Source organism: Chanos chanos, chromosome 9 (assembly GCF_902362185.1).
Source record: "Chanos chanos chromosome 9, fChaCha1.1, whole genome shotgun sequence".
Classification (NCBI taxonomy): Eukaryota; Metazoa; Chordata; class Actinopteri; order Gonorynchiformes; family Chanidae; genus Chanos; species Chanos chanos.
This window is the reverse complement of record NC_044503.1, coordinates 33,332,710-33,344,483: the sequence shown is the minus strand read 5'-3', so window position 1 is coordinate 33,344,483 and position 11,774 is coordinate 33,332,710. Positions and strand designations below refer to the sequence as shown.

The 11,774-nt window shown below is 42.2% G+C and overlaps 1 protein-coding gene across 2 annotated transcripts in view; it reads left to right on the top strand.

Moving 5' to 3' along the window:
• si:dkey-87o1.2 (stress response protein nst1) overlaps positions 1–5,695 on the top strand; it is an 8,313-nt gene extending 2,618 nt beyond the window's left edge. For both annotated transcript variants that reach the window (XM_030784839.1, XM_030784840.1), the window contains 3 exons: positions 4,100–4,154; positions 4,366–4,483; positions 5,480–5,695. In XM_030784839.1, the coding sequence (XP_030640699.1) occupies positions 4,100–4,154; positions 4,366–4,483; positions 5,480–5,498 (192 nt within the window). In that variant the 3' untranslated portion in view covers positions 5,499–5,695. The remainder of the gene's footprint in view (positions 1–4,099; positions 4,155–4,365; positions 4,484–5,479) is intronic.
• Positions 5,696–11,774: the final 6,079 nt, after the last annotated feature.

Sequence of the window (11,774 nt, the reverse complement as noted above, 5' to 3'; positions counted from 1 at the left end):
ACTTATTACACCAAAATACACAACTGATGCATTTATATTCGGAGCTGCAACTGGAGTTGAAGTTCAAGCTGTTGCTGTCGCCGTACGCCATGATTTTTTAAAAAAAATTTTTGGCAGTTGAATATCACAAAATTTTTTGGCAGTTGCATCATGGGATGCAGTAGCCGACGAAGTGAGCTCTGGCTGCAAATTGGAAATTTTCGACAGAGTAGTACTTCATCTGGGTAACTGTTGTGTACTGAAATTTTTTTTTCCGTGTACTGCATACTTACTGTTCCTTCAAGATTAGTATACGCATAGTATGTAGTACGCCATATCGGACACAGCCCAATTCAAAGTTCGCATCCAGCCAAGTACGGATCAAATACCTGGATGTGTCCTCGATTCCTGGGTTTTATCAAGGATGCATCAGGAGGTGACTTGTGTGGACTTGAATAGTCAAGTTTCCCAGAATGCATTTCACGGAAAGTCGGGACTCCCGAGCTGAACTTAGCAAGTCCGAACTCTCAAGAATAGGAGCCCGTACTTGACATACTCTGTAGGTGCCCGATCCATCCCGGCTGCTCAATCCCTTCTGCACACGTGTGCTTTTGCAAAAGTCAACTAACCCTAACCCTAAAGGCCAATTTGTACCTCTGCATCGTATCTGCTTCGTAGGTACGCCGTAGGCTCTGCGTAGCCGTGTACCCTACGCCGTAGCCTGACGCGCACCTTCCCAGAAATGTAACCATGTGCTGCAGACCACAACAACTGCGAGTGGTCTGCTTGGCATCACCCTCCCTCTGCCTCAATCGCTTCAACGGTCGTTACCAACATCTCCTCCGATGTCTTCTCTCTTTTCTGTGTTGCAGTAAATTCAGTAAAAGTAACTGTTGTTCAACATTTATTAGCTCCAACTCCAACATGATCAGCTTCAGTCGCCACTGAAAACCTTCAGCAAAATTGCAAATTGAGCGCACGTTATTTTGAGAGCTCCATTTGTTTGTCCCTCAAAGTTTAGAAACTAGTCCTTCTTTTGACCGCAAAAGAGGCAGCGTCATTAGACAGTGCCTTGTATTTCTTAAGTGAGGTGAGCAGCGCATCTGCTACAGACTCCATTTTATTTTGGCGAAGTTGCATTGCAGTTTTTAATTCCTAGTTTCTTTGTTGCAGTATGGGAATTTACTGCAATCACGGTATTAATATGCAAAGCAATATAACTCTGTTGCTTGTTTTACGAATGAGATCATGTTAAAACTGCGTCCAGCGGTTCTGTATAGTGTTTTGTACAGTACTATTGTTTTTATATTAAATGTCAAACTGATTGGCAACTTACTTTGAATGACTGTGGCCTTTAACGCCAATGCTTACGGGACGTAGTCGATCGCCTGAAAAAACTGTTTGTACGTTCTTTAAAAAAAAAGTATTATGATTGGCAGGAAAATAATCCAGAGAATTGTCTAATACATGGAGACATCAGGACGTTCGCCAGGTGTGAGTTTATTCATGTCAACACACGTCTGATCTGAATACCAGTGCAAGGTGTCGCTTGTTTTACCAGGACAAAGTCAATAAAGCCGAAGTAAATATTAGCATTACCCTAGTAATATTACCATACGCGTAATTGGACACGTCCTCTGTTGACAGTAGTTACAGTCTATGATTCCCATATTTACTTGCCGAGATGAAGCGTTAGAAGGAAAAATACTGTTTTGAGAGAGTTCCTGGTTCAAGAGAGTGTGGGTGGTCCGGTTGAATTTCTGATTTATTTCATCAGACCTGCGTCAATACGTAAATTATGTTATAAACAAAAGTTCAACTTAATTGACCTATTGGACTCTTTGCCCATGATTATATTGATGCGTTAATACTCAAGTTTTTGTTTTTATCAACCTTGAAATGAGTTCTAGTCTCCTTCATGGAAGCTGCAGGTGACCAGAATCCAAACCAACTGACGTGAGAAGCCTATGGAAACAAACTTCCACATCTTGGACCTGTCCTCTTAGACCAGCAGTCTCATGCCAGGAGAGCAAGTTCAAGCAAGTTCACCTCAAGCCCAAACCCTCACTAAACCTTGACTATGATATCAAGCCAAACCATTACCCAGACTCCAACCCCACACTGGACCCTAAAATCCAGCAACTTAGAGAAACTACCAGCTTGGAACTGTATCTTCAACCTGGTGGTCCTCTGATATTGACTAAAAGCAGGGGTGAAAATTTCAGGCCCTTTAGTTCGCAAATGAGTTTGTCTCTAATTGGCTGAGAAACATAGAGGCCTTTATCACAAGTTGTAATCGTCCTCTGGTTATCTGGTTATGTCTTTGAACCTTAAGGATCACACTTTGACCAGACTGGGTTAAAACTGACAGGATAAGCACTTTCGTTGAGGTGCTTGTGGTTACGGTTTAACCGATTGCTCCTAAGCTTATCCGCCAGCTGTTTATGCTATGATGTCATAACAACTGCACAAAGACGCACGTTGTGTGATGCAGTAATCTCCAGAGGCAAATTAACTGCACTGGAAAAATACGTTCTTCTGAACTGTATGTGTGTGTGTATGTCTATGTTTGCGTATGCGAGTGTGTGTGCAGGATGAAGGTCTGTAGGATGAAAACATGTCAGCATTTGTGTCGCTAAACCATATTGATCAATAAGTCTAGACAAGGGGACCAAATCTGACCAGAATCACCCCAGACATAGAAAATCTTAGATATGATTTGGGTATGGAAGGTTTGAGATTTAATAATGATTGGCAATGTTTATGCTTGTCATTAATTGAGATTAGTAATGCCAGTTGGGAATGTTAAAGTATTGTACCAGAGGCTTAAAATGATCGTATTTTGAGGAACACTGTTGTACGTGAGTCATAACCAAGAGAACAAAACCATGTATATGTGTAATTTCAGAAAATAGGTATTTACTGAAACAAACGACTTTTACAAATAATGATAATTATCATATATCTAGCAACGCTGAGAAGCACACACCTGCATACCAGGAAGAAGGCTTGGAATGGTGTATTATGTCGCAGGTCTTCATGTATTTGTGTGTGTTTGCATGTGCATTGCTGCATGAGATAGTGAGAGTGAAGTTCACATGTTTGAATACTTTGAGTTTGTTAACACATCATTTGCAAGTCTAATACATTTCTATTTGTATAAAAATACATCTTTTTTGGGACATGGTAAATAAAGACTCTTATTTTGTAGACTGGTGGGTGTTGGGACAAGTGCCATGACAGAGTATCAGATCTCTAAAACTTTATACTGGCATATACAGAAATGCTGTATCCAGCTAATGTTTAGCATTCAAGCCCTTCAACATCAAGTTGGATTTTATTACAGGGTTTGGTTACACATTACAGGTCTCCAAGCCAACAGAAACTTCCAGAGATCGAGACCAGACATTGTGAAAACCAAACAGCCAATAACATTGCAGGGCAATTTTTAAGAGGGCTTTTCTTTTTATGACGCACGTAAGAATAGGAGCCACTGGGACATTCAGGTCATTATCACACACAGTAGGTTTTTATGCTTCAGTCAGGATGACACCCCCCCCCCCCAAAAAACCAAACCAAACAAAAAAACAAATGAACAAACAAACCCAGAGCAACCAATTAATGTGTTTTGTTTGATGCGCAGTTTGGGATGTTGGGCCGGTGACTCATTACAGTAATTCTGCTGTCACTTACTCTAGCATTGAGCGGTTTGTTATCACCCTGTTTATCCTTTCATTATCTCTGTTTATTCCTCTCTGTGATATTAAAAATGGGTGAAGGGATTAAACGAGTGTAGCTGCCCACATGTAAGGACTCATTTCAGTGAAGTTATGCAATACAGAAAAACACGAACCGTTAAGTCGTTTAAAAAATAATCAATGATCAATTTACAGCATACTTTTTTTGGGGGGGGGTTTAAGCTAAACTTTTGGGTAAAGAAGTCCAACTTTAGGAACCTATAGGTGCCCGAGAGCTTTGTTTCATCAAAAGAAAGAAAAACAGTATGCGAGGTGGCTTGCTGTATAACCTTAAGTTGATTTAACGTTGACCGTTTACGCTGCAGGCTAATGAAATTCAGTCTCTGTCTGTCTGTCTGTCTTTCTGTCTATCTCTCCATCAGGCAGACTCCGAAAAGAAGAAGACGGACGCGGCGGCAGCGCTTCCAAAGCTAAAAGGTGAGACTCGCATTCTGTCTTAAGTCATCAGTCAGGATTGGTTCAGTGCCAAGCTTTACATCCCAAAATTTACACACACACACACACACACACACACACACACACACACACGCACGCACTCACACACACACACACGTGCGCGTGTGAAAGCTTCCCTCCGTTTTTGTGTAACTGAAACGAGAGCTGCTTCTTCTTCCTCTTCATCCGACAGCGGATCAGGAAGAAGAGAAGAAGAAAGCTGAGGAGGAAATTCAGGCTTTGAAGCAGCAAATCCTGGACAGAGACAAGAAGATCTGCGAGTTTGTGGATCCAAATCAGACAGAGGGCATGTAAGTAAAATGACCCAACTCTGAAGTATTATTGTGCTGTTTTTTTTTTTTTTGTTTTTTTTTTGCATTTTAAAGGCCTTACTTTCAATAGAATGATTTTTGAAAGGGGGGGGGTGGAGTTTGGGGGTGACCGTGTTCTCGGCACATGGCTACCTCAGAACGTGATTTACGACGCATCTGTGCGTGCAGTTTTATCGACGTTGAATAGAGTTGTGGAACAGCACGTCCAGTAAAACTGGATTCCAGGCATGTCCAACTCGAATTCCACCTTCATTTCGTCTCTTTTGTCGTAACTGCAGTAGCATACCCATGCAAATGCACCCCCGGTAATGCCGGAGGACTGATTTGATGCTGTTTTATGAAACCTGTACTGTCAGATAATGGCTACCAGACCTGCTCGTGTAAATATATCCAAAAAAAAAAAAAAAAAAGAGAGGAAAAGCTTAGTTAAAGTTTGACAACTCTTATCTTCGAAAATGCAAAGTCCACCAATAAATGAAAAAGCACAGCGGGAAGCCACAGTGCCTTTAGCGTCCAATAGAAACGCAGCAGCTAAAGCTTCGCTCGTCTGTGGTGGTTTATGGGGGGGGGGGGGGGGGGGGGGGGGGGGGGGGGGGGGGGGGGGGGTTGGTCTTGGTGGTTCAGCTCCAACTTTTTCTGTTTTTTTTTCTTTTGAATGAAGACTTAAGTCAAAGGGTGCTCAACTCCACGCCTCGGGAGTTGGAGCCCTACTGGTTTTTGACGTTGCCACGTAAGCGGAGAAGTGATTCTTACCTGTCGAACAGGAGTGTTACGTTCCTCAGCCAATCAGGGGCATGCATTTATTTGTGGAAACAATATCCAGCTGCTCTGAGTTACAACATGCGTCTGGTGTGCCATTGCCAGTCTAATCAGGATATTGCAAGTCACTTCTGTATATGGGACTAATGACGAAATAGAGTTTGGAGTGTTAATCTTTTTTTTTTTTTTTATCTCTCTTTATTTTCCTCCCAACAGGAAACTGTGCGGCAAGTAAACCTCCTCCCTCACCTCCCCTGTGCTGACACGTTCTGAACCTCCCCAAAAAAAACCCCTTCCAGATGTCTTTTCAGTACTCCCAAAAATGAAAATAAAAACGAACCTTATTGTGTATAAATGATTTGTTTGAACAACATCTTTTTTGATGTATTTACTTGTTCATAGTATTTTTTTGTTTGTTTGTTTGTTTGTTTACTTGTTCATAGTAAATGTTGGAGGAGATAACAATTCGTTTTGGAATTAAAAAAAAAACAGTGACATGTTGAGAAATAAATACACAACTTAAAAAAAAATGGTTTGTTTCATTTCATTCAAATGAAGCTTTTAAAATCTCTTTACAGTTGACAGAAGAAAAAAAAAATTCACGGCTCACTGCCAAGAGAGGTAACGGTGAAATTAACCTTGCGTACAAGCGTTTGTTTGACCTTCTGAGTAATTCTTTTAATGTTCAAGCCTGCAAACAGAAGCCTGATAACCCAGTTAAAGCCAATGGTTGTGTGACAGTATACATCTAAACTGGACTTCCTGGTTTCTCAGTGTTTAGCTTCACCGTTCAAAATTATCGTGAAACGTGACTCTAGCGGACATTTTCCTGGTTCCACGTAGCACCTGCCGAGCCCCTCAGGATCAACATTGTGAATTGTCTGACTTTTGTTTTTCGTTTTGTTTTGTTTTATCTATGGAGGCTTTCCATGGAAATCCAGCCTGTAACATCGGTACAGCCCCTTTTTCTTTGGCAACCGGTTAGACTCCGTCAGCAGTAAGAACAGATTTAAACCCAGCGATGAGAAAAGAAAACATTTCCCTCTCATTTGCTTATGGTAATCGAATGCGCCGGGGTGCCAAGCGTCAGGATTTTCCTAATAGAGAGATTGTTGACTCACTGTAAAAGAGGCCATTGATTGGATTGAACGTTTGGAAACATGTCAGCCCAACTGCTCATCACAAACTGGAAGGGCAGGATGGAATTGTGGGAAATATTTGGCTTTAAACCAAATGAGCGTGAAGGTGACACAGGTGTATCATTCACCATTGTGAAAGAAATATAAACCAGTTTGGCCATCAACCTGAGAAAGGGCAGTATCACTGTTTTTGACTGAATAGAAGACACTACAGTACTGTAAAGGGCCTTGCCCAAAGTACACATAGGCATTGCAATCTAAAATATCAAAACACTGCTTGGTATTCAACTCCTTAAAAAAGAAAAAAGAAAGAAAGAAAAAAGAAAGCCAGAACATTTGGGTGTACAGCACATTTAAAGGACCAAAAAGCAAAGACTAATATTTCAACCTAAAACACCCTCCTCAGAAACAAAAACTGTGTTAAACACACTGTTTTATGTACAAGATAGACTCTGTCAAGGTAAACTCTATCATTCATTGTCTCTGCACTCAAAAAAAAAAAAAAAAAAAAAAGACATATCCCAAGCTGCATCTCAGTTCTCCCATCTCAGTCTCTTTCCTCACTCCTTCAAGCAGATTAATTACTCTAACTGAATACTTTAATGGAGTCACCCAGAGGAGGATGGGTCCCCCCTTCCGAAATTTCTCCCTATCTAAGCTAAAGGGGTTTTTGTCCGTAAAACTTTTGCATCAAGCATGATAACTGAAGTTCCTGTGCACCTGGCGTCCTGCAAAAACCCCATGTGTGACAAACTTTCAGGTTTCCTTTATATGAGCAGACACGCCAATGTTTTAGCAATTTTGTAAATTATAAAGCAAAATAGATCCACTCCGGTGCTCAGAATTGCACCTTCTTCTGGTATGAATTTTTCAAGTGAGTTGTTAGGAATGTGGTCCAGAGCTGTACTAACTCCAGCGACCAGCTGGACCAGTTTAGCTTCACGCTTTATCTTTCAATCTCTCAAACAGGACAACTGGGTGTGTGCCTGCGTGTCGTGTTTAATTTAGGGGGAAGGAGGGGTCTGTCTGTACACGTGGACGTGTGAGTTCCTGGGCATCAGCCTCCTTATTTCCATATTTAATCATTACATGGAAAGAACGTTTGCTGTTGCACCTCTGTTTTGCCTACAACGAATGTCATGTGACTTACACAGACCTGAAAAATGTGCATTTGTTTGGTTTCCACATGAAAAAAGAAACAATAGCACCAAAACGGGGAAAGGGATTGCGAACAAACACGTCAAAAAAAAAAGGAAGGGGGGGGGGGGGGGGTGGCTTTTGTTAGATGCAATCACAATAGAAAGTGTACCTTAACAACACCAGTGGCCGTTGTTTACCCTGAGCCGTAGAATAAAATGGGAGGTTGACCTACTGTATCTGTGACCCAAGACACAACCCAGAGCAAACAGGAATGCCCGCTTGCAGCGTGCGACACAGCGAACGCGCCCGGCAAGCCTCATTACTCAAAGCTACGGCCGTATGCATTGAATGAACAGATTTCATTTGATGTTCCGTCTCTGGAAAATTCCGATTCTTCTTTGACAAAGGATTCTGCCTTTTTTTTTTTTTTTTGGATTGAATGCATGATTTTGGTGTCGTGGCACACGTCACGTGCCCTTTGCATCTGAGAATAAAGTGACATGGCAAGTTTGACATGAAAATGTTTTCGCTTATGATACATGAATATATTGCATTGTGTGATTCAACGCTCAACTGTCTCTGAAACCTCCGATTAGAAAAGCTCTATGGCTTTGTTTTGCTAGGAGAATTAAGCCATAGGTCTCTTCTGTCAAGGGATTTACTACTTACTGTGAGTTAACTAACTAACTAACTCGAGTTTTCACTAAACCCGCTTTCTGGGACAGCCCCCTGAATACTAATTTTGGAATGTAGCTAAATCATCTTCTAGCCTGTGAGCATTGCCTGTTGGATTTTGTACAATCCTTCATAAACCTTAAAAACTTCCAAAAAGGCGATAAAAATAACAACGCTGATCTCCAGAGTGTGAATTATACAATGACGATCTCCAGGGCTGTGTAGCATAGGATATATAGATGTTGCGACCCCCCGAACTGTTGTTTTTACCTCTTTTGGGGGGGGATCCAAGTCTTAATTAGGGCGGTAAGACCCCTCAACCCCCCCCCCCCCCCACAATTCGAGCCACGCTGAGCTCAAAAACAGACGGCAGCAAAAAGAAAAATAAATGCGGTAAAAATGAAATGACTTCAGTGGACTACCGCCAAGACTGCTATCACGCCTGGACTGAAATGTTCAGTACTCTTGAACTGCTTGTTTACTCATAGACATTTATTTCAATCAAAATAGTCCAAGAACACCTCCCTACAGTTTGGCGGTTGCCATGACAACCAGCAAACTGCCCCCCCCCCCCCCCCCCCCCCCCCCCCCCCCCCCCCCCCCCCCCCCCCCCCCCCCCCCCGGTTTACAACGGGACATGCCTGATGAGTGTCGGTTAGACTCTCTGACGGTAAACTGCCAACCCTCTCACATTCAGCTCTTGGTTATGCTGAAGCTCCTCCTCTTCCAGAAGATTCCGCAACGCTTCCCGTCGCACCTGTAGATAAGACACAGACAACAACAGTGGCGTCCAGCATCTGTCGACCAAAAGTATTTCAAACTGTCACAAATCTTCGTTACAATAGGTCTGGGATGCATGGATCAAATCATTCCATGAATCTACACCTAAAGCATTCCTGCGAATGCTTACATTATGACAAAGCCTTTGGCAGCATTCCAACCATCAGCGATGGAAGTATGCAATGCATTAAATGTCCCCAGATCAACAACCTCTGGTCTAGTGTTTTCGAATCTGGCTCCCAAAGATCCAAATCCCTGTGTTAGAGCAGGTAGAGACCTAAAATGTGAAGGAGGCTTGGGAAATGTGTATTTCTTCTGAGACGTTAATCTGAGACGTTTAGAGGCGGAGCAAAAAAGGGTAACAGGTATCCTGGACCTGATGTCAAGATCTAAATTGTCCTCTCTACTCCTTTTCTTTGCCCCCAGCAAAGATTAACGGGAAATCACAGAGCTGTGCATTCACTAAATCAAATGTGTGAGTGCTACAGTAGCATAAATACGTTCAGAAGAACAGTCCCTTTCTAACTAAGTGAGAAAAACTTGATTAATAGGAATCGCACCATTGCGGTCTGCCTCCTTATACTCCCCTCTAGTGTTGACAGCGTGCCATTACTTATTTTTGGGGGAAATTTTACGACAAAGAAAAATGCTAAAATAAACAAACTAATACATTTTAAAAAAGTGCAAACAATAGTTTAGCATGCAAATAAGTATGTGTTATTATCTATATTATTAGTGATGCCTTTAATACTTGTCAATGCTCGGAAACACAACACCCACCTCTGTTTATTATAGATTAAGAAAATACGTAATTATGCATAATAATACACAGGGACGGCTGGTATAAATGGGCTAGCAGGGCTAAGCCCTCCCTATCTTTTACAATAAAGATGAGAAAATTATTGTTAAAAAAACTTATAACAGACTGTTTTACATTTTGGTGGAACCTAGAGCAGCAACAGCACCAAACAGTCGCAAGAAAAACGCAGGATATACCCAAATGGGCTTATTTTTTACAGCCCAAACACAGTAGAATCAGCTACCATTCATCTTCGTAGGGTCAAGTGAGTGACAGGTGTCATGCCACGCCCCCTTGATTTGCTGATCATTTGGGCTAAATTAATTCAGCCCACAGCCCATTTACTTTTGACCAATGACAGCGACTGTACAGACGGTACATACAGTGAGGTGCTACTGTAGCACCTGCATGTATGAGAGTGGGGAGAAAGAAGTGAGCGACTGTGGCAATGGTGGGCGTTAGCATGAACGAGGCGGATTATTTACTTTCACATCCCTTTTCTTCGATGTCGTTGGTGGAAAAATTGGAAGTGAGGAGACTGGGGACACATCGTCTAAACGACGTTCAAATAACACAAAAGGACAAACGACAAAATCGTAAGTTTTGAAACTTGGTTTTAACGAAAGGACTGGCTAGCGATAAGTAGCTAAGAATTCGCTTTTCTGTTTCCCATGCTTGCTTTTTGGAGGAGACACGGCTTGGACCGTGAATTCCTGTAAGTTTCAGCTTTGCAACCGCACTCCCTGCCAGAACCCAAAGACTCATTGGTTTCCTTCACACTGCCCGGCGGGTTGTAGGGGACGCCGCGGGATCGCGGGTTGGCATTGTTTACGGTCGGGACTAGGATAGTTTCTGATCGTCTTCGATCCTCCAACTTTCGTTCTTGATTTACGAAAACATTCTTGGCAAATGCTTTCACCTATGTGCAGTACGGATGGCCCCGGCTGTCCCTCTAAATCATGGCCCTGTGTTGCAAAACGGTTGTGATAAAAAAAAAAAAAAAAAACGACAACAGTTGTAGTATCTATGGGCAATCATAACAGTTGGAACACGTTTTGTAGTGCATCCCTAGGTAGACCCTTTTCTGACATTGTAGGCTGACAATGTGGAGCATTCTGTTCTATCATGCAGCCTATCATTCCATCATTCTTGCATATTTTGTTTTTGTTAAAATGGCATGTGTTAATGTGTACAGAGGAAAATAGTTAAATGGTATGTAGCCTGTGTGTGTGTGTGAGAGGAGGGGGGAGACAGATACAGAGTTTGTTGGCATCAGGCCATTCTTGTGGGTACCTCTCTATGGTGTTGTTGTAGAGCACTTGCTATAACAAGGTATATATTGTCCTTGCTGTGACTTGGTATCTCGGATGTGATGCTGCTGTTGCTGCAGTGTAAACTACTGATGGGTATAATCCACTTGTTAGCCCACCCACCCAATATCACCACCAGCCGTCACTGATAATACATATCAAAATTTGAATTACTACTGAGGACTTTCATAACCCTCTGGTGCTCATAAACTAAAAACCTATTATCTCAACATGTTTCTCATAGACAGAGCTCATTAACTGAGCATTTAACGTTTGACGTAAACCAAAGCATACGTGCCCGCACTGATGTTCGCAACTCTACCAATTAAGCTTCCGTTTGTGCTGAGCCAACAGGCAGAAAACCAGTTCACCCATCCATGCCCACCATTGTCAGAGCGGCGTGTCCCAGTACTGCTTCCTTCTGATTGGCCAGTTCCATGCGTCTCAGCGCCTTTATGGAGCTTCCTTGGATATCGCTCTCAAACTCCGCCTTCTGCACTGCGCTCCTGATACTAAAGCAAAACGGTCATCATTTTTCCCTAGGGCACAGACTAATTTATTTCAAATAAGAGCTGGAAAGTGGGTTGTTTGGAGAACATTTTTTTTTCTCCTCAACATTCCTCACTGAGTTCCCAAGAATTACTCTTGATATAGCCTATACCTTTTTT